A 27,824-nucleotide genomic window follows, 5' to 3' on the forward strand; every position below is an offset into this window, starting at 1 on the left:
ATTAACGAACATGGATATTTTTCACTATGAATTCATTTAAAGTGGAAGTTAGTTATGAAAGCTCAATTCATAAAGCAGTTCATGAAATTTATTTAGATATCTCAATTATGTATCCCTTTACAAATGATCTTTTTTCATATATTTAGATGAAATCTATAAAGTCTCTTTCACATTTTCTTTTTGGTACTTACCATTTTGTTGTTGTCTAAGAACGACGACGGTCCACCCCTGCCCCAAAAGAGGAGGAAAAGGTGAACGAAGAGCAGTGGTCTCTTCGGGAAGTCGTTTTTGTGGAAGATGTTAAGAATGTTCCTGTTGGCAAGGTTTGTTCAGAATATCTAAGAATTAGTTACTAACTGAACTATAATGGTATTGGTTATCGAAGAACTTACGGTTGGTGAGTGCTCATCAGCCCTTTCCTCAAGGCTGCTTTATTTATCACCTCTAATGATCTCTTTAGTCCCATCCTTTAATCTGATGCACGTATCTCCTTTGTCCCTGACAGATGAACTGAAGATTATTATACCTCGCCTTGAGCATTTATGGTGATATTCTGCTTTTTTTAAAAAGTGTTATTTTGGAATAATTATAGATTTACAGAAAAGTTGCAAAGAGATAACATTACTTTTTGATACAGTCCGTTCTTTGGGACTGTTACACAGTTTTAATGGAGATGATCTTCCATAACATTTAAAAATCTTGCTACTGTCTTTAAGCTTCCACTTTCTCTTCCCTTCTTCCTGGAGAGGGTCTTGCCTCCTAAGAAACCAAGTGAGTAGAGTTCATCAGCTGGAATGCTATTAATTTCACCTTTGTCTTCTCACATTCTTAAAAACAAAATGGGACTATAGCTGTAGAATACCTGCACAGTAACTTTTCCTGATTGCTCTTTAGTTTCTGAGATGGGATGGTCTTTCATTTGGACTTAAAGGGCAGAGTAGATACATCATGTCCTGCAATTTACAAAGGCCTTTTGATTTCAAATAGAACTGTAGTTTACGGGCAGCTGTGTTTTTCTAAGACGATCACATTGGCTTAAAATCAAAAGCAGTAAGTAGCAGAGGTAGGACTCAAGTATTCTGGTTTCAAGTCTTGTGCTTGGCTTTCTGTGCATTGCTCACTCTGCCTGTGTTGTCCGTGGATAATATGTCATGGATGTAGATGTCAGCAGTATATTTGGTGAGTGTGTTAGGTTAATTTTACAACTTGATGATCATTGTAGAAACATACTCATAAGGAATTAAATGCCTTCAGTGTGAAATTGGTTCAATGACTCTAACTTGCATATTGATTTCATATGAGTTAGTGTTAACATTTATCGTATTTACCTGTATTCTAGGTGCTGAAAGTGGATGGAGCCTATGTTGCTGTAAAATTTCCAGGAACGTCCAGTAATACAAACTGTCAGAACAACTCTGGTTCAGATGCTGACCCTTCTTCTCTCCTTCAGGATTGTAGGTTACTTAGAATTGATGAACTGCAGGTAAGTGTAGAGGACTCACTCAGCAGGTGACTGTCGGGACCCTGAGTCTGTTACAGATTTGAGAGCAAAATTCCTTTTGTCATGCAGGTTGTCAAAACTGGAGGAACACCAAAAGTTCCCGACTGTTTCCAAAGGACTCCTAAAAAGCTTTGTATACCTGAAAAAACAGAAATATTAGCAGTGAATGTGGATTCCAAAGGTAAAGATTTTGTAACTTTTCTGACTGGCATACTCCATGTTCTATTAATACTTGTGCAGTAAATGGGAATTAGATCAAGTGGTTTGGGGCATTTGGCAGTTTTTGTCCCCTGTGTGTAACATTATGGAATGAAATGTATCTACATTTGAAATGTGGCTAGAGATGTAAAATTTGGTAGGTACTTACTAGAGTTTACTAAAGATGTATAATATTTTTTTTTTTTTTGTTTTACATTTATGTGTTTCTGAAGGTGTGCATGCTGTTTTGAAGACTGGAAATTGGGTACGGTACTGTATCTTTGATCTTGCTACAGGAAAAGCAGAACAGGAAAATAATTTCCCTACAAGCAGCATTGCTTTCCTTGGTCAGAATGAGAGGAATGTAGCCATTTTTACTGCTGGACAGGTATAGAGGCTTATTTTTGCTTTTGAAAATTTATATGACAACATTGGCATTTTTGTGACGCTTAGGGTTTGACTCTAGTTTGCTTGTTATTAAACATTGAAGAATTTAGAGTATTCAACATATTTTAATATTAAGTTTCTTATTTGGTCACTATTACAAACATATAAAATCTAATTTGAAAATAAATATAACTATTGTAAAAATCAGACATAACATTTTTGATTGGGAGCCAAACTTTTTTATTTTCACCTCTATTATAGGAGTCTCCTATTATTCTTCGAGATGGAAATGGCACTATCTACCCCATGGCCAAAGATTGCATGGGAGGAATAAGGGATCCTGATTGGCTTGATCTTCCACCTATTAGTAGTCTTGGAATGGGTGTACATTCTTTAATAAATCTTCCTGCCAATTCAACAATCAAAAAGAAAGCTGCTATTATCATCATGGCTGTAGAGGTAATCTGACTTTTGAAACTACTTGGCATTTCAATTCAGAAGGCACTGCTGGAGTCTAGGGAAACAATCTTGAATAGATCATTCATTGCCGCTTCCCTATGGGAACTAATAGTCTATTAGGACAAGAGAGATGCGTATACCATTGATTACAGTGTGATTTAAGCGTTTGAGTAAGGCATGCATAATGTTGTAGAAGTACAAAAAGGGGGGCTGTAAATCAAACTGTGACTGTAGAGGCTTCTCTGAGGAGGTGATGCCTGGGTATAGTTTTAAAGAATCAGATAGGGGTCTCCTAGACGCAGGATGCAGGTAGGAAGTGTTATCCCAGGCACAAAGAGCAGCCTTTGTGAATCTCAGAATGTACATGTTGGGAGAACATGTACATTCTTTTGATATAACTAGAAGGTAGGGCTTATACGGATCAATGAATGGCAAGTGATAAGGTGGGAGAAAGGCACTGGGGTGCCTTGTGTGTTAACCTAAGGGGCCTGAACATTCCCCTGAAAGCTAGGAGGAGAAGGATTTTAAGCTGTTTTTTTTTTTTTTTTTTTTTTTAAAGAAGATGGGCAGTGGATGGAGAACAGAAGTTTAAGAGACCAGATAAAAAAGCTAATGTAATTATCCATGTTAGAAACAAAGTAAGCTTGAACTCTTGGAAATAAGGAAGAGGGGGTGGATTTAAGAGATCTTAAGGAAGTAGAAGCTCTAAAGCTTGGTGACAGGATGTCAGCAGTAAATGAAAGGAAAGGGTTATAAAGCTTCTGACTTAGGTGTGGTTGATAGGGAGATGAAAAATAGGAGAAACTGGAAATTCCCTGATGGTTCAGTGGTTGCGGCTCCCCGCTTCCACTGCAGCGGGCATGGGTTCAATCCCTGGTCAGGGAACTAGAGTCCCTCATGCCATGCGGTGCAGCCAAAAAAACCCAGAAAAATAGGAAAAACAAATGGGATAAGGGGAAAGGATGAGTTTAGTTTTGAACATATTGTGGTTGAGGTGTTTGTATTTGTTAGATGTGGAGGCAACACCACTGAAAGTTATTGGAGCAATTTGAGCAGAGATTGACCTGATTTGCTTTACATTTTCAAAAGATCACTGCTGACACGCCGAGAATACAAGGGGGATGGGTTGGAAGTAGGGAGGCCAGTTAGGAGGCTATTAAAAGAATTCAGGTGGAAGGTGATGTTGGCTTGACCCAGGAGGTGGAATAATAAGTGATTAGGCTCTAGATATACTAGATACGTTTTAAAGTAGAGCCAACAGGATTTGCTTATGGCTAAATATAGGGTGTCAAATAGAGGAAGCAAGAGGGCAAAAGCTTTTGAAGAATGAAGTTGCTGTTTATCGAAATGAAGACTGTAGGATTGAAGCAGGTTCTGCAGGGTGAGATCAGGAGTTTAAGATTCTTATCAGATACCCAAGAGGAGATGGTGAATAGACAGATGTGTAGGTTGGAAGACCAGGAGAGAGGGGACCAAGCTGGAGAAATGTACTTAGGAGTTGTCAGTATATCTGTGATATTTAAAGGACTTAAACTGAATGAGATTACTAAAGTCTTGGAGGAGAAAAAAGATCTAAGGCCTGAGCCATGAAAATAGTCTCAGCATTTAAATACCAGGAGATAAAAAGGAACCTGCATGAGAGACTGAGAAGGAGTTGGAGGAAAACGAATGAGTGTTGTCTTGGAAGCTGAGCAAAGAGCATGTGTCAAGCAGGATGTGTTGTTCAAGTGTATCAAATGATGCCGTAGGACAGTAAGGCGTGTACTGAATACTGACTTTTGGGTTTGGCTCCATCTAGGTCATTGTTGACAGTGGGGATGCAGGCCTGATTTAGAGTGAGCTAAGGAGAAAATGGGAGTTGAGGAACTTAGAAAACTCTTTTGAGGAGTTTTTCTATAAAAGATAGAAATGGAGCTTAGAATGGGAGGTTATTTACCCTCCATTAGGTTGGAGGTGATAAGCAAACTTACTAGAACTGCATCTAAAATACTCTGAATCTAGGTGCTCCCGAGAGATACCCGTGAGCTTTGGTTTAGAGACACAGTGCTCATACTCTTAGTTTAGCTTTAATTGTTAACCTACTAGACTAGTGGTTCCAAACTGGTAGGGGTATGGGGTTAAAGGAGGTGGCCGTGGCCTGAATGTGGCTCCTAGAAATAACCTTCACATCATTTAAAGATTCTTGATTGGTTGCCAACATTCAAAAATCACAGGATTTATATTTAAAACTCAGATTTTCAGGTGCTCTTAAAGAATTAGAAGATCTGGTGATATTGGGCCATCATAAAAACATTAAGTCCTCTTAGAGGCTATACATGGTGTCTCCAGTTCATTGCAGTTCCCACTATTTAAAATTTGTTGCTCTAGGTCCAAATGTTAGTCACCATTTATTTATTATACAGTTTGTGTTACCTTTCTTACAGCCAGCCTCCTCCACTCACTTATACTTTTGCATATGCTTCTGTAGGCATTTGATTCTATAACCCCTGCACTTTGTCAGCATCTCAAGGGTAAAAATAAAATGTGCCATCATCCCAAGGGTAGCGATAAAGTGTGCCATCATTTATCTTTCTAAATAGCCTTCATTTACTAGGGCTTGGTGCACAGTAGACGCGCAAGAAATTTTTGCTGAACTCTCTGCTTTGTGTTATAAGTGACAGCATACAGTGATGCAGAATAAACATAGTAAGCGTGGTATTGATACTGTCAGTGTGAGAGCCCATGTACTGCCCAGCAGGCTGGAGATGAGAGCTCCCTGTAGAGTAGCTGCTTCAGCCAGATGACTGGCTGATTGCTTGAAAACATTCTGTATGTCACAGCAGTGTGCAGCAGAATATCTTAATTTTAGTTATTTTTAAATGTACTGCACTTTTTATTCTTTGGGGAGACTTTGACATATTCTCTCAACGTATTGATTAATGCATACTTGCCACTAGACTTTGGCAAATTTAGTCTTATGTGGCCCACCTCATATTCTTGAACTGGAGCTTGCAACTTACGGGGTCACTTCAGGATCATAGTTAGTTCCACAGTCAGAATGGCTTATCTCATGTGTGTCAAGTACTGAAAACAATTTTTTAGCTGTATTTTCTTGTGCCCGTCTTCCCCCATTATTACTTCCTCTCATCCCCGTAAGGTTGGGGGAAGGGATGGGATACCTAGGCAGTTTGTGGAGAGCTGGCAAGTTCAAAAGCATCTCTCTTCTTTCCTTTGTATTCCCACGCATTCTTTTCCCACCTGCTTTCTTCCAGTTCCCAATTTTAGTTAAAATGAACAAATTTGCTTGTTTTCCATAACTAATGCTTTACATTCCGTCAATTAAATATCCCATAACTATAGTTTACATTCTGAAAAAAGTACATTTGAACTCTTTGGTCTATTTGTGCTGTGTCTTAGTTTGTTTAGGCTGCTACAGACAGAGTGGCTTATAAACAACCGAAATTTACTTCTCATAGTTAAGGAAGGTGGGAAGTTCAAGATCAAGGTGTGGGCAGATTCGGTGTCTGATGAGGGCCCTTTCACTGGTTCACAGATGGCCATGTGTCCTCACACAGTGGAAAGGGAGAACTCTGGTCTCTTAGTCCCCTTTAAGGGCAGTGATCACATTCATGAAGGCTCCACCCTCACGACCTAATGACTGTCCAGAGGCCCTACCTCCAAATACCATCCACACTGGGGATTAGGCTTCAGCATGAATGGGGGGGGGGGCGGAATATTCCATCCACAGCATGCTGTTTCTCAGGTAGAAGATGATATAAATACTTGATCATTACTACCATGTCTTTGACAATGAAGTACATTAGTTGTCACCTTTGGGGATTGTATCTGTCGTTATTTCTGGGGGGAGTTGAAGGTTTTGGTTTTCATGTACCATAGTGTGATGTAAATGTAACCTTAAAGAGCACAAGAAGGTGAGAATAAGCTTGGAATAAAATGTATACCCCATGCTTAATTGGTTAACAATATTAATAGGGTTCTAATTTGATAGGTATATATGATGTAAATAAGGGTGCTGTATGAACTATGATCTATAGGTCCAATCCAGCCGCTCCCATTTATGCGTTGTATATCTGGCTGCTTTCCTGCCACAGTTGAGTTAGTTGCAGAAGCTGAAGATATTTATTGGTCCTTTACAGAAGGTTTACCCACTCTTCCATTCCTGTCAGTTGTATTCTGTGCTTAAGGGTACCTTCAAGTTCAGCTTCTTGTGCCAGGCCACCTTAAATTGTCTCTATGTATCTGCAGAGCTGATTATATTATTGTGTTGGCCATGTGAACTTTTTGACATGTGTAATGTGCTATATACAAATTCATTGAAGTTTTTTTCCTAATTTGTCTGAGCACAGAAACAAACCTTAATGCAGCACATCCTACGCTGTGACTATGAGGCCTGTCGACAATATCTTATGAATCTTGAGCAAGCAGTTGTTTTAGAGCAGAATCTACAGATGCTACAGACATTCATCAGCCACAGATGTGATGGAAATCGAAATATTTTGCATGCTTGTGTATCAGTTTGCTTTCCAACCAGCAATAAGGAAACTAAAGAAGAAGAGGGTGAGATTAAGAACTGTAACATGATCTTTAAGAGGAATTTTGGGCAATTTTGAAAATATAAAAATTATTAAAAGAAAGAAAATCACTGTAAAGAATTTGTATGTACTTTTACTTTGCTTTGTAAAATCTAGGAGTCTCAGAAGGTAAAAATGCCTGTTAGGATGAACATGTAACATGAATAAATAAAATTTTTATCAATGTGTTTCTGCTGCCTTAAATTCTAATTTCTCTGTTAAGTACAAACTATATATATGATACTTAAGAGCTTTACTAATTTTATAATTGCAGGTGACTTTTATTACCATGGGAATTATTTAGCAAGTTAAGTCAAATTATATTGAGGCAACTTTTATCCCAATTTTCAGAGTGTAGAGGGAAAAATAACCTAGTGAGTTGTTAGATGTTTTTGGAAAAGTAAATAAGGTTTTTGCCATAAATTTTTTAATTGGCTAAGTGAAGGGGGAAACTGAAAACCTAAAGTGCAACTGTGTAATTCATAATGGTTTTCCTTATTTTGAATTCTGCAGATGATACTCTGGTAGCTACGTTTTTGAACAGTGGTTTGCAAGTTTCTGACCTTTATCTCGTTATCATTGACTGACTAAAGGATTATAAGTAGTGTATAAACTAAGACTGAGGTACTTTTCTTCCTTGGTAGTGAAAGCTAAATTTCAGCCTACTTGTGAATAACCTTATTTTTTATCTTTGGGGGTTGAAAAGTAAGGCAGAATAAGGAAATAATTCACATTAAAAGGTCATAGTTCAATCTAGCTTAAGTGTTTGTTGCTCTAAGGAGGGAAAATTAAGCTGTTATCACGAGTATGTGAATTAGAATACTAAACACTTAGCAGTTAGCATTTAATGGCTTGTACATACTTCATCTCTTAGTTATTTTTGAAGTTTAAATTGATCCTAATTTTTTTCTCTTATGTTTCAGAAGCAGAGCGCTCTGAAAGAAATACATTTGCAGAAAGGCTTTCTGCTGTTGAGGCCATCGCAAATGCAATATCAGTTGTTTCAAGTAATGGCCCAGGTAATCGGGCTGGATCATCAAGTAGCCGAAGGTAATGTGATTTTTACCAGGAAAGTTTAATTGGTGGAAACATAATCCAAGTACAGAAAGAAATGTATCTGTTTCCTATCATATGCATGAATTGGTGGGTCCTTTTGTTTTGTTTTTGTTCCTCCCAATATCAGCCTGGGAAAAATACCTGACAATATCTAGCTAAGAGTTTAGGTGTAAAACAGTAGGACCTAGGATCCTTCAAAAATTTGAGGTAATTTAGACAAGTAGTTCAAACTTGATTCTTTGTATGTGTTTTAAACTCATCATTCATGTTTCCTAGGAAGTTATTTTCTTTAGTTGGAGAACAAGTAATGTAATAATTGAAAGAACCTCAATCTTTTATTTTCAGATTGTTTACTTAGCTCAGTTTCTCAGATGTCCTAAAGATCTGGGAAGAAATGAAAGGCTGATGTATATTATGAATGTTTGGTATTTTAAATTTTCAGGCTTTCTGAGTTGTGGGATGGACACTTTATAACACATTAAAAATTACTAGATGTTTGAATAGATGAAGACTATAAAGAATTCAGGATACAGGTGTTTGTAGTTTTTTTTTTCCCCCTGAAGGAAAACACATTTATATTAGACATGAGAGCCAAAATTCTTGGATACTTCACAAATCATTAATGGAAGCACTGCTCACTGTGCTAATGTGATAGGTTGTAAAGTCTACTTAAAACGAAGACACTCTTTTGCTTATTTTCTGTTCTATATTCAACTTTCCCTTTAAAAACGATTCTTCTAAAATTGGTTCCAACTTGATAGCTTCCCAGGTTCAAAAACATCCTGAAGTGAGGTTTATCAAAAACTATTTATGGGTAACCAAATTATAATTTAAAATAGTACAGAAACATTATGTAGACTATGCAAAATGGAAATTATCATTTTTTTAGGACTACACTAGGCAAAATGTTTGGTCTAAAATGGAAAGCAACTTAAATTCTTCATGAAGAAATTAGTGTCTGAATTATTTCAGGTATTTCATTTCCTCAGGGAAAATACAGGTGCAAATCAAGTTGGACTCTGATATGGTTGGTCCAATGCCAGTGCTGCCATCTTTTTTTCATGTAAGGATTATTTTGAAGGCAAAGACTAAAAGGAGCTTCAAGAGTGGGTGATGTGTTGCTCACAGAAATAATTTGCAGAGTAAGCTCCTTTGAGGCATTTGCCGAAGATTTCACTGCAGTGCTCTTAACCAGTTCAAACTCAGGGCTGCCGGTTGAACAGATGAAAGCACAGGAGTCTTATTATCCACGCCGGGCAGTAGGAAGTCCACAGACTCTGCTTCATTGAAGTGAAACCCTCCTCTAGCCTACAATGGATTTTCTAGGCGATACCCCTTGATGAGTATGCAGGCTGGGATTCATGAGCTGTAAGCTCAAAACTGATGCAATTTCAATATTGAATGGAGTACTGTTAAATGCCTTCAGATGATGATTTGACTCAGAAGTTTTGTTATGTGACTCAATAGTGCCTGAGTACAAAGGGCAGATTTAGTGGAAAGCTTGATTGATGCATCTGATTGCAGGTGTATGTACTCTAGAGATTATTAATCTGGAAGACACATGACCTTCGCTTTTTTGTCACAGTGGTATGTTTGAACATGACTGGATTCTAAGGCTTCTGTAGCATGGATATAACGTGCTTACAAAGAGGAAATTACATCAACCTTGAATTCTTCCATATTGTCAGAAAATACGATGACTCCAGGCAAGCCTATACGAAGAAATGTCAAAACTCTGAATCTTAGCAGCCAAGGTGGTATCTCCTCAGTATTGTCCTCAGCCACTGAGGATACAGGTGAATCTTCATGAATTGTGTACAACATCTTGAAGAATAATTTTCTTTTTTTGTTTTTTTTGTTTTTTGTTTTTAAAGAATCTGTATGAGGAGCTGGGCATTGTACTTAAAAATGTTCCCAAGACCTAATGAAGAAAAGAGGTAGAGGACAATTTTTTTAAATGACAAGGAATGACCCCCTCATATAATATTGAATTGACTACATCACAACAACAAAGTTGGGAGTTTGCAAGTTCAAGATGAGACTATGGTCTCAATTTATCTTCATTTATTCTTAATCTGCTCTAGGCTAGAGGTTGGAGAATAGCCCGTATATGTTCTGTTTGGCCTGTGCAATGTTAAAATTTTTTTTTTTCTTTAAAATTTGAATGCCTTTAGATGAGCATGTACGCCTCTAGTTTGCCATGATCCCCTACTTTTTACACCTGACTGCCCTTTCCTCAGTTTATTTTACTTTCCAGGCCCAGTAGGCATTGTGTTTGCGACCCTGGTGTAAGCATTCTTCTTGATAAGCCCAAAACATGCATTTATTTTCAGGTTATTTGCAGTGCCTCCCAATTATCGCTGATTTTTTTCTCTCTGTGTGTTTTGAGTAAGACACATTAGGATACCAAGTGTCTATGTTGAGCTTATTTACAATTGTGTAGGAGCATCACAGTGTGAAGTCACCCAGGTGTGTGCTGTTACTGGTAAGGAGCCTGCCATGCTCTGTGGGTGATATCTTGGACAGGGAAGTGACCTTGACTGAAAGAATCATAATCACTGTTCCCTGCTCCCCTCCATATTATAAAAATTCTTGAACTCAGATTTCTAAATTGGGAGAGAGAAGACACCGATAACCATAAAAAAATTAACTATAGGTATTTTTTAATAGTGCATACTATAATAACTAGTATATTTTTTGAGACATTAAAATTTACTTTGCAGAATCTTCCAAAAAATGTTTCTCTTCCCAAAGGTACATCATCATACACAAGCCTTATAAAATAGATGGGTTCCTGAAAGTAGCTTCTAAAAGAAATTTTTGTAAATGCGTTTTAAAAAAATTTTACTCATAAAACTGAAAATGTATTGCTATGGAAAAACACACTTACCCTCGGATTAAATAATAATTAGAGATTCAAACATTAATACAGATCTTTGTGAATTACTTATTTGCAGACATATAATGCTCACCTGGTAAGGTGTTAGGTTTTTCACATCAGAAATGTCATGTCTTTGGGATTAAATCTGCCTGGGAGAAAGCAGTCCCTTATGTGTTGCCGGGCCCTTAAAATTGAATTCTTACTCTTTATTCATTTAGAAGCTCTAAAGTTGTGGCCAAGTGAAAGGATTTGCCTTATGTGCTCTCTCTTAATTGCTGCTAGTTTTTAATGTGTTAATTTTGTAGCCTTTGTAAGCTTTTATTCAGAGGTATAGATTTTTGTACAGGTAGTTTACTAGTTCCCCTAATGAGGTCTGTGTTTGTGATTATTTCTTTATCTTTTTAGCGATGTGCACACCTGTATAGCAGGAGAAAAAAAAAATCACGCCCAGATATTAATCTAACAACACATTTTACAAGCTCCGGTTTCATTCATTAATTTCCTTGGGATGAAGTTGTACTGTTAAAAAAACTTTTTTGTATAAAAAATAAACCTAAATTGGTCTTTGTTTGAAAACTACTTACTGTGTGGATATTAGTTCCATTGCTTTTGAGATCACAGAAAAGGGGTTTAGTGGGCTAACAGTATTGGTTTTGTGCTAATCAGTATGTTTTGCTAATGTCTACTATTAAACTTAATTCTTACTGATGCTAAACAGGGGACAGAATTTTTTTTTGTTTTAATGTTCAGCTGTTCATTTATCTTAACTGTATGAAAGATTATTTCCTAATCTTAACTTCACCGCAACTTTTGTTCCCGGTGCTTAAGTTTCTGTGGGAGCTTAATATAGTGGTTTTAGTGCTGAACTGGGTACTAGGATCCCCCAGTTGCATTTCTATCCCTTGCCGACTTACTCTGTGATTCCAGAATTGGCATTTGTACTTCTTTCCTGCCTGGAGTATTTGCTTGTAGAACAAACTTTCATCTCAGATGAGAAGTTCTGTGCACCTTATCCTTACACTTAGACGTGGTAGTGAGCTCTGATTTTGTCCATGTTCTTCTAGTTTGAGATTACGGGAAATGATGAGACGTTCATTGAGAGCGGCTGGTTTGGGTAGACATGAAGCTGGAGCTTCATCCAGTGACCACCAAGATCCAGTTTCACCCCCCATAGCTCCCCCTAGTTGGGTTCCTGACCCTCCTGCAATGGATCCTGGTAAGATCTGTTATTTTATTAAGTGTTCAACAAAAAGACAGGGTCGTGAAAGAAAAGAAATAAACATTTCAGTGGGATATTTAGAAATCTGAAATCGTTAAAATTAGCATAATGAGTATTATAACTAGCTTACGTAGATTTGGTTTAAGGTGTTTGTAACTTAAAAATTAAAATTCTAGAAAGTCTTGTTAGATATCCCTCTTCTACTGAAATACATATTTCTATACTGGTAAGAAGCTAGCTAGTAATATATCAAGATAAGTCAATAATTTGCCTAGTGGATTCCTTCTCTTATAGTTTGGGAAAGAAGCATCCACTTAAGCCTCTGTCCGATTTGACCTTTGGCTTGCAGAGAAAAGCCTTAAGGCCAGTTAAAAGAACATGTTAGGGATATGTTGCCTATAATGATGTACATCCTGCTGTTCTGTTTACTGAAAGATGGTGACATTGATTTTATCCTGGCCCCTGCTGTGGGATCTCTTACCACAGCAGCGACTGGCACCGGTCAAGGACCAAGCACCTCCACCATTCCAGGTGAGAATCTCTACTATTTTATCTACCTAGGCATTTGGAAGATAAAACTAAACACTTTGTATATAGGTTTCTACAGATCTACACTTTATCTCAAGGAGACTTCTTGGCTTGAAAAATATCTAATTCTGTGAATTATCTTCTGTATATCAGTGAAGTTGTGGTGTGTATGTGCATATATTTCATCAGTTGAGATTTATAAAATGTGTTAATGTGTTTAAATTCTCTGTAATGAAGTTATTAATTTGTTACCAATACTAGGATATTTTTCTGGTGGTTTATTTGATAGATACTTGGTATATTATTCTAGAATAGTCTTTCACTCTGTTTTGTACACTTTTGTTACCAAATGGATCTGCTTAATTACAGGTCCTTCCACAGAGCCATCTGTAGTAGAATCCAAGGATCGAAAGGCCAATGCTCATTTTATATTAAAATTGTTATGTGACAGTGTTGTTCTACAGCCCTATCTACGAGAACTCCTCTCTGCCAAGTAAGAAGTTTAATATATTTTTGATATGAAGATTTAGCTTTACTCCTTTTACTGTTAAGTTGATCTTGCAACATATGGAACAACAATTATCTTAATTGAATTTAAAATTTATCAGAATCTAGCATTGTATTTTCTGTGTTACTAAGTAAGCTCTCTTTAGTGAAAGAGGCCTTCTCAATATAATACAGGGTACACTAAATGAATACAGTTTGATTTTATGTTAGCTTGATGAGGGTGTATATTTATATGTTAAAAAGATCACAGTATAGTTGCTCTCAAATGTTGAATCCATAAATTAGTTATATCACTGTCACCTGGAGAGCTTTAAAAATTATACACGTTCTTCCCCAAGCTCTACACTAGAAGTATAACTCAGCAGGTCTGAAATGGAGCCTGGAATCTGTATTGTGAAAACCCAAGGATGATTCTTATGGTTTCTTTGGAAATCTTGACTTACGGAATCATCATGAGATCATACAGAGCTTTTGATAAGTATTCTGTTGTAAGTGCTCATTAACCGTTAATAGGTTACATCTCCACCTGCAGCATGATTGTTTATCTTCCTTTACAAACTCATAATGATGAGTGTTTTTATAATAGTTATTAATCTGTGCCAAGCTCTATTTGCATTAACTCTTATTCTAGATATAACTGTCTGGAGTAGATAATATTATCTCCACTTCACATTTGCAGCAATGGGCTTAGAGGTTAATTAACTTGCCCAGGCTCACAAAACTGTTGAGTGGCATAGCTGGAATTCCAGCCCTGGTATGTGTCTTTATTGCAGAACTGGGACTCCCAGCCTTGACCCTTATGTCACCTTCCCTATTTAGTACAAGAAGGTGTTATGAGTTTTTTATTTTTGAGGGCGAGGGAGTTTTCATGTTTAAGTCTTACTGCCCTTTGGATGAAAATGACCAAATGTATGCAATTATGATTTAATGAAGGCTGCCCCAGACTAGTAAAATAAGTCATTGGATTATAAATAGAGTTATTACGACAGAAGCATCTTACTAATTTATTAGTGGTTTGAGGCATAGATAAAAATGGTTTATATATGGATACATACAGTATATCTTTCTGTTTTTATTTTCTCAGTTGTCATTTTTTTTTTTTGCATTTATGGTGTTTTTAAGCATATTATCTTTGTATAATTTCCTCGTGGTGGTGTCTAAAAAGTTATTTTATGTTCTTATTCCCTTTCTCTTTGTTGTTAATCCATTTTATATTTCTACAGTTCATTTCTATTTCACTAGTCCTTTATTTTAGTACCCTCACAGTGGTTGAATTTTTCCTCCTTTATCTAAAAAACATATAAAATACCTGGAAAACACCCAATATGCCACTGTATTAATAAGCTGATGTTACTAGGAGAGGCAGTGTTCTTTTGCCTGACTTTTAGGTAGTAAGTATAGAGATGATCAAACTGGCCCTTTTTGCTTTTTTATACTACAGATACAGGAGAATTTCCTAGAGTTGCTAACACAATTTCCTAAGTGATGTATCAGTGAATTATTTACCATGGAGATGACTCAGTAAGAAAAGGGTTTTTTCTTCTTTTTTTATTGAAGTATAATTGACTTATTATGTTAGTTTCAGGTGTACAACATACTGATTTGATATTTTTTTACATTACGAAATGACCACCATGATAAGTTTAGTTACCATCTGTCACCATAAAAAGTTATTACAATATTATTGATTATATTCCCTATGCTATCCTCATGACTTACTTATGTTATAACTGGAAGTTTGTACCCCTTAATCTCCCTCACCTATTTCACTCATTCTCCTAACCCCCTGCCCTCTGGCAACCACTAGTTTGTTCTCTGCATCTATGAGTCTGTTTCTGCAAGAGGCTTCCCTTTTCTCCACATCCTCGCCAACACTTGTTATTTGTTGTCTTTTTTGATAATAACCGTTCTGACAGATGTGAGGTAGTATCTTACTGTGGTTTTGATTTGCATTTCCCTGATGACTAGTGATGTTGAACTATTGACGTGTCTGTTGGCCATCTGTTGTATGTCTTCTTTGGAAAAATGTCTGTTCAGGTCTCCTGCCCAGTTTTTAATCAGATTGGGGTTGTTTGATGTTGAATTGTATGAGTTCTTTTTATATTTTGGATATTAATCCCTTATTGGATATATCATGGGCAAATATCTTCTCCCATTCAGTAGGTGGGCTTTTCATTTTGTTGGTGGTTTCCTCAAAAACTTTTTAGTTTGATGTAGTCCCGTTTGTTTGATTTTGCTTTTGTTTTCCTTCCCTGAAGAGGCAGATCCAAAAAAAATGAAACTAAGACCAGTGTCAAAGAGCATACTGCCTGTGTTTTCTTTTAGGAGTTTTGTGGGTTCAGGTCGTACATTTAAGTCTCTAATCCATTTCGAATTTATTTTTTTATATGGTGTGAGAAAGTAGTCCAGTTTGATGCTTTTGCAGTTAGCTGTCCAATTTTGTCAACACTATTTATTGAAGAGACTGTCTTTTCCCCATTGTATATTCTTGCCTCCTTTGTCATGGGTTAATTAACTTGGCCAGGCTCACAAAACTAGTGAGTGGCATAGCTGGAATTCCAGCCCTGGTATGTGTCTTTATTACAGAATGGGGACTCCCAGTCTTGACCCTTATGTCACCTTCCCTATTTAGTACGAGAAGGTGTTTTGAGTTTTTTATTTTTGCAAGTGTGGGTTCGTTTCTGGGCCTTCTCTTCTGTTCCATTGATCTCTGTGTCTGTTTTTATGCCAGTACCGTACCATTTGATTAGTATAGGTTTGTAGTACTGTTTGAAATCAGGGAACATGATGCCTCCAGCTTTGGGGTTTTTTTCCTCAAGATTGCTTTGGCTGTTTTGGGGTCTTTCATGGTTCCATATAAATTTTATGATTATTTGTTCCAGTTCTGAGAAAAATGTCATGTGTATTTTGATAGGGATTGCATTAAATCTGTAGATTGCTTTAAGTAGTATGGTCATTTCAGTAATACTCATTCTTCCAATCCATGAGCAAGGTTTGTTTTTCCATTTCTGGTCATCTTCAATTTCTTTCATCAATGTCTTATAGTATTCCACATATTCCAAGTACAGCTCTTCTACCTCCTTGATCAGATGTATTCCTAGGTAGTTTGTTATTTTTGATGCAATTGTAAGTGGGATTGTTTTCTTAATTTCTCTTTCTGGTAGTTTGTTTTTAGTGTATACAAATGCAATAGATTTCTGTGTATTAATTTTGTTTCCTGCAACTTTACTCAATTCATTTATTCTAGTTGCTTTTTTTGGTGGCATCTTTAGGGTTTTCTATATGTAGTATATGTCATCTACAAACAGTGATACTTTTACTTCTGTCTTTCCAGTTTGGATGCCTTTTTGTTCTTTTTCTTATCTAATTGCTGTGGCTAGGACTTAAAATACTTTGTTGAATGAAAGTGGTGAGAGTGGGCATCCTTTTCTTGTTCCTGATCTTAGAGGAAATGCTTTCAACTTTTCGCCTTTTATTATGTTAACTGTGGGCCTGCCAATATATGGCATTTATTATGTTGAGGTATGTTCCCTCTGTACCCACTTTCTGGAGAGTTTCTATCATCAGTGGATGTTGAATTCTGTCAGAATTCTTCTCTGCTTCTACTGAGGTGATGATACAATTTTATTTTTCAGTTTGTTAATGTGGTGTATCATGTTGATTGATTTGCGGATACTGAACCATACTTGCATCCTGGGATAAATCCCCTGCTTCATCATGGTATATCATCCTTTCAGTATATTGCTGAATTTGGTTTGCTGATATTTTGTTGAGGATTTTTACATCTGTGTTCATCAGTGATATTGGCCTGTGATTGATTAATTAATTAAAATGTTTTGTGATGTCTTTGGTTTTGGTATCAAGGCGATGCTGGCCTTGTAGGATGAGTTTGGAAGCATTTCTTCCTCTTAATTTTTTGGGGAATGGTTTGAGAAGGATAGGTGTTAACCCCTTAAATGTTTGGTAGAATTCACCTCTGAAGCTGTCTGGTCATGGACCTTTGTTTGTTGGGAGTTTTTAAAATTACTGATTCAATTTTATTACTGGTAATCATTCTGCTCATATTTTCTATTTCTTTCTGATTCAGTCTTGGGAGATTGTATGTTTCTAGGAGTTTATCCATTTCTTCTAAGTTGTCCATTTTATTGGTGTGTAATCTTTCGTAGTAAATCTCTTATGATCCTTTATATTTGTTTGATGTTGGTTGTAACTTCTCTTTCAATTCTGATTTTATTTATTTGAGCTTTTTTCTTGGTTGAGTCTGGCTAAAGGGACACATAATTGTGTTTTGGAGTAAACAGAAGGGAGAAATGTGTATGCTACAGTAAGCAGCTTCATGAAAATGAAGTTTGAGTAGAACCATGAGAAATAGGGAGAAGAGGGAACAACAACATGGAGAAGTATGAATATTATGAGAAACAGTAATTCATCCAATTCAGAGTGGAGGATTAGAAGAGAACAACAGCCAGTGGATCTGAAAAAAATAGGTTAAAATCACTACTTTGGTCTCTGTTCTTTGGGCTTGAACCCTCTCCGTAATGGCCTTTGTTAGATTGTAATAGTATCAAAGTGGGATTATAAGAATAGTAATGAGACGGTGGTATAAAAGAGATGAAAATAGGCAAGAGTAGAAACCAGAGTCAAGGCTATGTTTTATATGTCTGTCATAGCCTTTAATATGTGTGTTGTAATAAACTGAACTATTGAGTTGTTGAAAATGGAAAAGAAAGATTAGATGCAGAAGTTTAAAAATTGCTTTAGAAGGAATACTTTGTGAAGAACCAAAATTTTTGTCTGAAGTTACTTGGGACAGTGATATTGTTGGGTGACATAGATAAATCAGGTAGAGAGCAGGTTTGCGGAGAAAGATGATTTGAGTTTTAGACACGTTGAATGTAAGATACCACTGGGAAATCCCAAGTAGGCTTATCAAGTAAACAAGTGTAGGTGTTGGAACCGTATTATTGTGAGAGAAGTGGTAGTTGCTATGGCGGAAGAGAGAGAGAGGCACAAATGGCTGAGGACTGACTTCTGGGAAATGCGAGGGGTCTAGGAGGAAATAGAAATTCAGTGAAGAATGTTTAAGTACATTTTAAAGAGGAAACTCGTAATAATAATAGCTAACACTCACTGAATACTTATTTTTTGCTAGGCACTGTGCTGAAACCTTTTAAGTAATAATTCATATAATCTTCCTCACAATTGTTTGAGAGAGAGCCTGTTACTATGCTCACATCTAGAAAGTATTAGTTTACTCCAGAGCCCTTGCTGGTCTATTCTTTAGTGTCACTAAAGCCAAGAAAGGAGAGCATGGTTTAGAGAGACAAAGGTTCCACGAAGTGGCTTTCTTAAGTGAGATAATAATATGAGGCCAGAAAATACCACCGATGGTTTTCTTTGAATGGTGAGACATTATTTACTAAGACAAAACTGTTTTTTGTTTCATCATGAACATATGTTTCTTTCATAATCAGGAAGGAAGATAATTGATAATATTTTTATATACAATTTTTCTCATTTTAGGGATGCAAGAGGTATGACCCCATTTATGTCAGCTGTAAGTGGCCGAGCTTATCCTGCTGCAATTACCATTTTAGAAACAGCCCAGAAAATTGCAAAAGGTAATTTATTTCAAGTTCTGAAAGGGTTGCTTATTTTTTAATTTGAATAGATTCTCTTCTATAATTATTCAAACCTAATTTCTGTATATGGAAATGATACTGATTAGAAACTATCAAGATAATTCTTTTGCTTATGTGTATGAAATTCATATGCTTATACTTTTTTCAAGCATATTGTACCTTCTAACTTTCCATCAAAAAGCAGCTGGTATAAATTTCCTTAAATTAAAAAAAAATTCCGTAATGGATTGTAATGATTAATCTTTTGAAAGTAAAGATGGATCACTGTTAGAACCTGTCCACGTGTTAATTCGTGTTAGTGATAAAATTTTATGGAAAGAACAGGCCAGAAGTCTTACTGTTCTTTCTGACTTGGATTTACTACCTAACAGAAAGCATTAAGGAATATCAGTTCCTGCCATCTAGCCTTTAAAAGATTTAGTAGTTAGCTTTTAAAAAATACTGGCTATGAATAAATTATGTGATTGTCTATAATTTGTTAAATAGAGCTAGAACTTGAATCTTAACTGCATAACATAGAGCTAATGACTCAGAAGGCTGATGTTTGGTGTACTTGTATTGTCCCCATATGTGGTTATGATATAATTACACTTTGCTTTACTTTGCACCAGAATTGACTGGATTTCCTTGCATTGTTGACTTTGTATGTCAATTTATTTTATTAATATATAGTAGTTTCTTATTTATACTGTGTAAATGTTAGAGCTTTTCCATTTGAGGAAAGGAGTAGATGGCTGTAAGTCTTTTCTTGATGTATGAACTATGTTTTTAATCTTTTTAGCTGAAGTGTCCTCAAGTGAAAAAGAGGAAGATGTATTTATGGGCATGGTTTGCCCATCAGGTACCAACCCTGATGACTCTCCTTTATATGTCTTATGTTGTAATGATACCTGCAGTTTTACATGGACTGGAGCAGAGCACATTAACCAGGTAAGTTATTTTATATTTCCCTATATTTATGCTATCTAGGTTTTCTTTTCTTCCCTTTGACCATCACTAGAGTTCTAGTTCTTAGCTTTGGAATTGCAAGTCTGGTATTTCCTTTTACTCTTGAGTTATAAAATTCTCCAAAGAAAATTAATTTGTATGTAATTCCTAAATAAATGAGGCAAAGGAGTTGACTGTTAACACCAGTTATGGGCTGTCATAAAAATTAGAAATCTTTGCTGGGTAGTATAATCTGATTCACAGCTCTTGATTTAGATTTTATAACTGTTATGCCTTTTTTGGATGATACAGATTATTTTTGCCCGTCTGGTAATATTTAATTCCCATTTGTGTACCCATCTGTGACTGTTTCCCAGAGCACATTAATTTTGCTCTGCTGTTGTTGTGATTGAATTGTTTTAGAAAATACCAGAAATAATTATTGTGATGAGATATACATATCATTCTTCTAAAAATTATATCCTTTTAATTTTAGGATATTTTTGAGTGTCGTACGTGTGGCTTGCTGGAGTCCCTCTGTTGTTGTACGGAATGTGCAAGGGTTTGTCATAAAGGTCATGATTGCAAGTGAGTGTGATTTTAGTTTTCTTTAATATTGTAAACTACTTAGATTCATATTGCCATATTAAAATAATCTGTACTGAGTCATGCTTTAATTGTTTCATAATTCAGAAAGCATGAGGTTTTCTCAGGTTGCCCACATTAAGCCAATGTATGTATTACAATGTAGTTTTTGATTTAAAGAGTACTTTGCAATGTTTGTTTGCTAGTTCTAAGTACTGCTCTTCACATAAAACTAGTCTAATATGCAAGAAATATGTGATCATACATTGTGACTAGAATCAGTCTTTTAAGAAACATATATACAGAATGTTTTTGTCTGTGTTCTCCAGCCAAAGTCTCAGGCCCCCTGTAGTAGGGTCTATTAGCAGGAAATCACTGAAGGCATTAAGGGAATCATGGTTTGGCCTGTGCCTTGTTTACTTCTTAAACTAAATGTAATAACCTTCATCCAGCAACAGAGTTGCTATGGCTAGTTTCTTAGTTTTCACAGACCTAAGAAGCAATAAAATTACCCCAGCACTAACATTTGCAGTGCCTCAGAGTCCCAGCAGGGACATCAGCTATAGCTGTGCTACAGGTGTGTAGATGTAATAAATAGTTAATAGAGAATTGGTTTGTAAAAATCATCTATTGTGCTTTATTTATTTTCTTTTTAACATCTTTATTGGAGTATAATTGCTTTACAATGGTGTGTTAGTTTCTGCTTTATAACGAAGTGATGAATCACCTATACATATACATATATCCCCATATCTCCTCCCTCTTGCGTCTCCCTCCCAACCCTCCCTATCCCACCCCTCTAGGTGGTCACAGAGCACGAGGATCTCCCTTTGCTATGCGGCTGCTTCCCACTAGCTGTCTGTTTTACATTTGGTAGTATATATAAGTCCACGCCACTCTCTCACTTCGTCCCAGCTTACTCTTCCCCCTCCCCGTGTCCTCAAGTCCATTCTCTACGTCTGTGTCTTTATTCCTGTCCTAACCCTAGGTTCTTCAGAACCTTTTCTTTTTTTCTTTAGATTCCGTATATATGTGTTAGCATACGGTATTTGTTTTTCTCTTTCTGCCTTACTTCACTCTGTATGACAGACTCTAGGTCCATCCACCTCACTACAAATAACTCAACTTCGTTTCTTTTTCTGGCTGAGTAATATTCCATTGTATATATGTGCCACATCTTCTTTATCCATTCATCTGTTGATGGACACTTAAGTTGCTTCCATGTCTTGGCTATTGTAAATAGAGCTGCAGTGAACATTGTGGTACATGACTCTTTGAATTATGGTTTTCTCAGGGTATATGCCCAGTAGTGGGATTGCTGGGTCGTATGGTAGTTCTATTTTTAGTTTTTTAAGGAACCTCCATATTGTTCTCCATAGTGGCTGTATCAGTTTACATTCCCACCAGCAGTGCAAGAGGGTTCCCTTTTCTCCACACCCTGTCCAGCATTTGTAGATTTTTTGATGATGGCCATTCTGACTGGTGTGAGGTATACCTCATTGTAGTTTTGATTTGCATTTCTCTGATGATTAGTGATGTTGAGCAACCTTTCATGTGTTTGTTGGCAATCTGTATATCTTCTTTGGGGAAATGTCTATTTAGGTCTTCTGCCCATTTTTGGATTGGGTTGTTTGTGTTTTTGATATTGAGCTGCATGAGCTGCTTGTAAATTTTGGAGATTAATCCTTTATCAGTTGCTTCATTTGCAAATATTTTCTCCCATTCTGCGGGTTGTCTTTTCGTCTTGTTTATGGTTTCGTTTGCTGTGCAAAAGCTTTGAAGTTTCTTTAGGTCCCATTTGTTTATTTTTGTTTCTATTTCCTTTTCTCCAGGAGGTGGGTCAAAAAGGATCTTGCTGTGATTTATGTCATAGAGTGTTCTGCCTATGTTTTCCTCTAAGAATTTTATAGTGTCTGGCCTGACATTTAGGTCTTTAATCCATTTTGAGTTTATTTTTGTGTATGGTGTTAGGGAGTGTTCTAATTTCATTCTTTTACATGTAGCTGTCCAGTTTTCCCAGCACCACTTATTGAAGAGGCTGTCTTTTCTCCCCTGTATATTCTTGCCTCCTTCATCAAAGATAAGGTGACCATATGTGCGTGGGTTTATCTCTGGGCTTTCTGTCCTGTTCCATTGATCTATTATATTTCTGTTTTTGTGCCACTCCCATACTGTCTTGATTACTGTAGCTTTGTAGTATAGTCTGAAGTCAGGGAGCCTGATTCCTCCAGCTCCGTTTTTCTTTCTCAAGATTGTGTTGGCTATATACGGGGTCTTTTGTGTTTCCATAAAAATTAAATTTTTTGTTCTAGTTCTGTGAAAAATGCCATTGGTAGTTTGATAGGGATTGCATTGAATCTGTAGATTGCTTTGGGTAGTGTAGTCATTTTCACAGTGTTGATTCTTCCAATCCAAGAACGTGGTATATCTCTCCATCTGTTTGTATTATCTTTAATTTCTTTCATCAGTGTCTTAGTAGTTTTCTGCATACAGGTCTTTTGTCTCCTTAGGTAGCTTTATTCCTAGGTATTTTATTCTTTTTGTTGCACTGGTAAATGGGAGTGTTTCCTTAATTTCTCTTTCAGATTTTTCATCATTAGTGTAAAGGAATGCAAGAGATTTCTGTGCATAAATTTTGTATCCTGCTACTTTACCAGATTCATTGATTAGCTCTAGTAGTTTTCTGGTAGCACTTTTAGGGTTCCTTTAGGGTTCTCTGTGTATAGTATCATGTCATTGCAGACAGTGACAGTTTTACTTCTTCTTTTCCGATTTGGATTCCTTTTATTTCTTTTTCTTCTCTGATTGCTGTGGCTAAAACTTCCAAAACTATGTTGAATAATAGTGGTGAGAGTGGACAACCTTGTCTTGTTCGTGATCTTAGAGGATACGGTTTCAGTTTTTCACCATTGAGAACGATGTTGGCTGTGGGTTTGTCATATATGGCCTTTATTATGTTGAGGTAAGTTCCCTCTATGCCTACTTTCTGGGTGGGTTTTATCATAAATGAGTGTTGAATTTTGTCGAAAGCTTTTTCTGCATCTGTTGAGATGATCATATGGTTTTGTTTTGTTTTTTTAAAAAATTAATTAATTTATTTTTATTTTTGGCTGTGTTGGGTCTTCGTTTCTGTGAGAGGCCTTTCTCTAGTTGCGGCAAGCGGGGCCCACTCTTCATCGCGGTGCGCGGGCCTCTCACTATCGCAGCCTCTCTTGTTGCGGAGCACAGGCTCCAGACACGCAGGCTCAGTGGTTGTGGCTCATGGGCCTAGTTGCTCTGCGGCATGTGGGATCTTCCCAGACCAGGGCTCGAACCCATGTCCCCTGCATTGGCAGGCAGATTCTCAACCACTGCGCCACCAGGGAAGCCCAGATCATACGGTTTTTATTCTTCAATTTGTTAATATGTTTTATCACATTGACTGGTTTGCGTATAGTGAAGAATCCTTACATTCGTGGGATAAACCCCACTTGATCATGGTATGTGATCCTTTTAATGGATTCTGTTTGCTAGTATTTTGTTGAGGATTTTTGCATCTATGTTCATCAGTGATATTGGCCTGTAGTTTTCTTTCTTTGTGGCATCTTTGTCTGGTTTTGGTATCAGGGTGATGGTGGCCTCGTAGAATGAGTTGGGGAGTATTCCTCCCTCTGCTGTGTTTTGGAAGATTTTGAAAGGATAGGTGTTAACTCTTCTCTAAATGTTTGGTAGAATTCGCCTGTGAAGCCATCTGGTCCTGGGCTTTTGTTTGTTGGAAGATTTTTAATCACAGTCTCAATTTCAGTGCTTGTGATTGGTCTGTTTATATTTTCTATTTCTTCTTGGTTCAGTCTCTGAAGGTTGTGCTTTTCTAAGAATATGTCCGTTTCTTCGAGGTTGTCCATTTTATTGGCATAGAGTTGCTTGTAGTAATCTCTCATGATCCTTTATATTTCTGCAGTGTCAGTTTTTACTTCTCCTTTTTCATTTCTAATTCTGTTGATTTGAGTCTTCTCCCGTTTTTTCATGATGAGTCTGGCTAATGGTTTATCAATTTTATCTTCTCAAAGAACCAGCTTTTAGTTTTAGTGATCTTTGCTATTGTTTCCTTCATTTCTTTTTCATTTATTTCTGATCTGATCTTTAGGATTTCTTTCCTTCTGCTAACTTCGGGGTTTTTTTTTTTTTGTTCTTCTTTCTCTAATTGCTTTAGGTGTAAGGTTAGGTTGTTTATTTGAGATGTTTCTTGTTTCTTGAGGTAGGATTGTATTGCTATAAACGTCCCTCTTAGAACTGCTTTTGCTGCATCCCATAGTTTTTAGGTCGTTGTGTTTTCATTGTCAGTTTTTTCTAGGTATTTTTTGATTTCCTCTTTGATTTCTTCAATGATCTCTTGGTTGTTAAGCAGTGTATTGTTTAGCCTCCATGTGTTTTTATTTTTTACAGATTTTTTCCTGTAATTGATACCTAGTCTCATAGCGTTGTGGTTGGAAAAGATACTTGATACGATTTCAATTTTCATAAATTTACCAAGGCTTGATTTGTGACCCAAGATATGATCTATCCTGGAGAATGTTCCATGAGCACTTGAGAAGAAAGTGTATTCTGTTGTTTTTGGATGGAATGTCCTATAAATATCAGTTAAGTCCATCTTGTTTAATGTATCATTTAAAGCTTGTGTTTCCTTATTTATTTTCATTTTGGATGATGTGTCCATTGGTGAAAGTGGGGTGTTAGTCCCCTACTAGGACTGTGTTACTGTCGATTTCCCCTTTTATGGCTGTTAGCATTTGCCTTGTGTATTGAGGTGCTCCTATGTTGGGTGCATAAATATTTACAATCGTTACATCTTTCTTGGATTGATCCCTTGATCATTATGTAGTGTCCTTCTTTGTCTCTTGTAATAGTCTGTATTTTAAAGTCAATTTTGTATGATATGAGAATTGCTACTCCAGCTTTCTTTTGATTTCCATTTGCATGGAATATCTTTTTCCATCCCCTCACTTTCAGTCTGTATGTGTCCCTGGGTCTGAAGTGGGTCTCTCGTAGACATATACGGGTCTTGTTTTTGTATCCATTCATCCAGTCTGTGTCTTTTGGTTGGAGCATTTAATCCATTTACATTTAAGGTAGTTATCAATATGTATGTTCCTATTACCATTTTCTTAATTGTTTTGGGTTCGTTATTGTAGGTCTTTTCCTTCTCTTGTGTTTCCTTCCTAGAGAAGTTCCTTTAGCATTTGTTGTAAAGCTGGTTTGGTGGTGCTGAGTTCTCTTAGCTTTTGCTTGTCTGTAAAGGTTTTAATTTCTCTGTCAGATCTGAATGAGATCTTTGCTGGGTAGAGTAATCTTGGTTGTAGATTTTTCCCTTTCGTCACTTTATATATGTCCTGCCATTCCCTTCTGGCTTGCAGAGTTTCTGCTGAAAGATCAGCTGTTAACCTTACAGGATTTACCCTTGTATGTTATTTGTTGCTTTTCCCTTGCTGCTTTTAACATTTTTTCCTTGTATTTAATTTTTGATGGCTTGATTAATATCTGTCTTGGCATGTTTCTCCTTGGATTTTTCCTGTATGGGACTCGCTGCGCTTCCTGGACTTGATTGACTATTTCCTTTCCCATATTAGGGAGGTTTTCAAGTGTAATCTCTTCAAATATTTTCTCAGTCCCTTTCTTTTCTCTTCTTCTGGGACCCCTATAATTCAAATGTTGGTGTGTTTAATGTCCCAGGGGTCTCTGAGACTGTCCTCAAATCTTTTCATTCTTTTTTCTTTATTCTACTCTGCAGTAGTTACTTCCACTATTTTATCTTCCAGGTCACTTATCCGTTTTTCTGCCTCAGTTATTCTACTATTGATTCATTCTAGAGAATTTTTAATTTCATTTATTGTGTTGTTCATCATTGTTTGTTTGCTCTTTAGGTCGTCTAGGTTCTTGTTAAACGCTTCTTGTATTTTCTCCATTCTATTTCCAAGATTTCGGATCATCTTTACTATCATTACTGTGAATTCTTTTTCAGGTAGACTGCCTATTTCCTCTTCATTTGTTTGGTCTGGTGGGTTTTTACCTTGCTCCTTCATCTGCTGTGTGTTTCTCTGTTTTCTCATTTTGCTTAACTTACTGTGTTTGGGGTCTCCTTTTCACAGGCTGCAGGTTCGTAGTTCCCATTGTTTTTGTTGTAGGCCCCCAGTGGCTAAGGTTGGTTCAGTGGGTTGTGTAGGCTTCCTGGTCGAGGGGACTCATGCCTGTGTTCTGGAGGATGAGGCTGGATCTTATCTTTCTGGTGTGCAGGACTGCGTCCGGTGGTGTGTTTTAGGGTGTCTGTGACCTTATTATGATTTTAGGCAGCCTCTCTGCTAATGGGTGGGGTTGTGTCCCTGTCTTGCTAGTTGTTTGGCATAGGGTGTCCAGCACTGTGGCTTGCTGGTCGTTGAGTGGAGCTGGGTCTTAGTGTTGAGATGGCCATCTGTGGGAGAGCTTTTGCCATTTGATATTATGTCGAGCTGGGAGGTCTCTGGTGGAACTCGGCTCTCCCACCTCAGAGGCACAGGCCTGACACCTGGCTGGAGCATGAAGACCCTATCAGCCCCACGGCTCAGAGGAAAAGGGAGAAAAAAAGAAAGAAAGAAAAAAATTAAGTTATTAAAATAAAAATTTTTTTAATTATTAAAAAGAAAAAAATTAAAAAGTAATTAAAAAAAAAGAAAGAAAGAAGAGAGCAACCAAACCAAATACCAAATCCGCCAAGGATAACAAGTGCTAAAAACTATACTAAAAAAAACCCAAAAAATGGACAGAACCCTAGGACAAATGGTAAAAGCAAAGCTATACAAACAAAATCACACAAAGGTGCATACACATACACACTCACAAAAAGAGAAAAAGGGAAAAAAATATATATATCGTTGCTTCCAAAGTCCACCGCCTCAATTTGGGATGATTCGTTGTCTATTCAGGTATTCCAGAGATGCAGGGTACATCAAGTTGATTGTGGAGATTTAATCCGCTGCTCCTGAGGCTGCTGGGAGAGATTTCCCTTTCTCTTCTTTTTTCGCACAGTTCCTGGGGTTCAGCTTTGGATTTGGCCCCGCCTCTGCGTGTAGGTAGCCTGAGGGCGTCTGTTCTTTGCTCAGACAGGACGGGGTTAAAGGAACAGCTGATTGGGGGCTGTGGCTCACTCAGCCTGGGGGGAGGGAGGGGTACGGAGTGCGGGGCGAGCCTGCAGCGGCAGAGGCCGGGGTGACATTGCAACAGCCTGAGGTGCGCCGTGTGTTCTCCTGGGGAAGTTGTCCCTGGATCACGGGACCCTGGCAGTGGCGGGCTGCACAGGCTCCTGGGAGGGGAGGTGTGGATAGTGACCTGGGCTTGCACACAGGCTTCTTGG

The 27,824-nt window shown here is 37.2% G+C and overlaps 1 protein-coding gene across 1 annotated transcript in view; it reads left to right on the forward strand.

Annotated features, from left to right (window-relative positions):
- UBR5 (ubiquitin protein ligase E3 component n-recognin 5) overlaps positions 1 to 27,824 on the forward strand; it is a 140,901-nt gene that overhangs the window by 74,416 nt on the left and 38,661 nt on the right. The window contains 13 exon segments of the mRNA XM_036830478.1: positions 211 to 323; positions 1,340 to 1,483; positions 1,571 to 1,682; positions 1,933 to 2,087; positions 2,348 to 2,545; positions 6,892 to 7,102; positions 8,040 to 8,166; positions 12,118 to 12,269; positions 12,708 to 12,803; positions 13,170 to 13,293; positions 18,831 to 18,928; positions 19,731 to 19,879; positions 20,373 to 20,464. Coding sequence (XP_036686373.1) covers positions 211 to 323; positions 1,340 to 1,483; positions 1,571 to 1,682; positions 1,933 to 2,087; positions 2,348 to 2,545; positions 6,892 to 7,102; positions 8,040 to 8,166; positions 12,118 to 12,269; positions 12,708 to 12,803; positions 13,170 to 13,293; positions 18,831 to 18,928; positions 19,731 to 19,879; positions 20,373 to 20,464 — 1,771 coding nt within the window.

This window comes from Balaenoptera musculus, chromosome 17 (assembly GCF_009873245.2).
Source record: "Balaenoptera musculus isolate JJ_BM4_2016_0621 chromosome 17, mBalMus1.pri.v3, whole genome shotgun sequence".
Taxonomy (NCBI): Eukaryota; Metazoa; Chordata; class Mammalia; order Artiodactyla; family Balaenopteridae; genus Balaenoptera; species Balaenoptera musculus.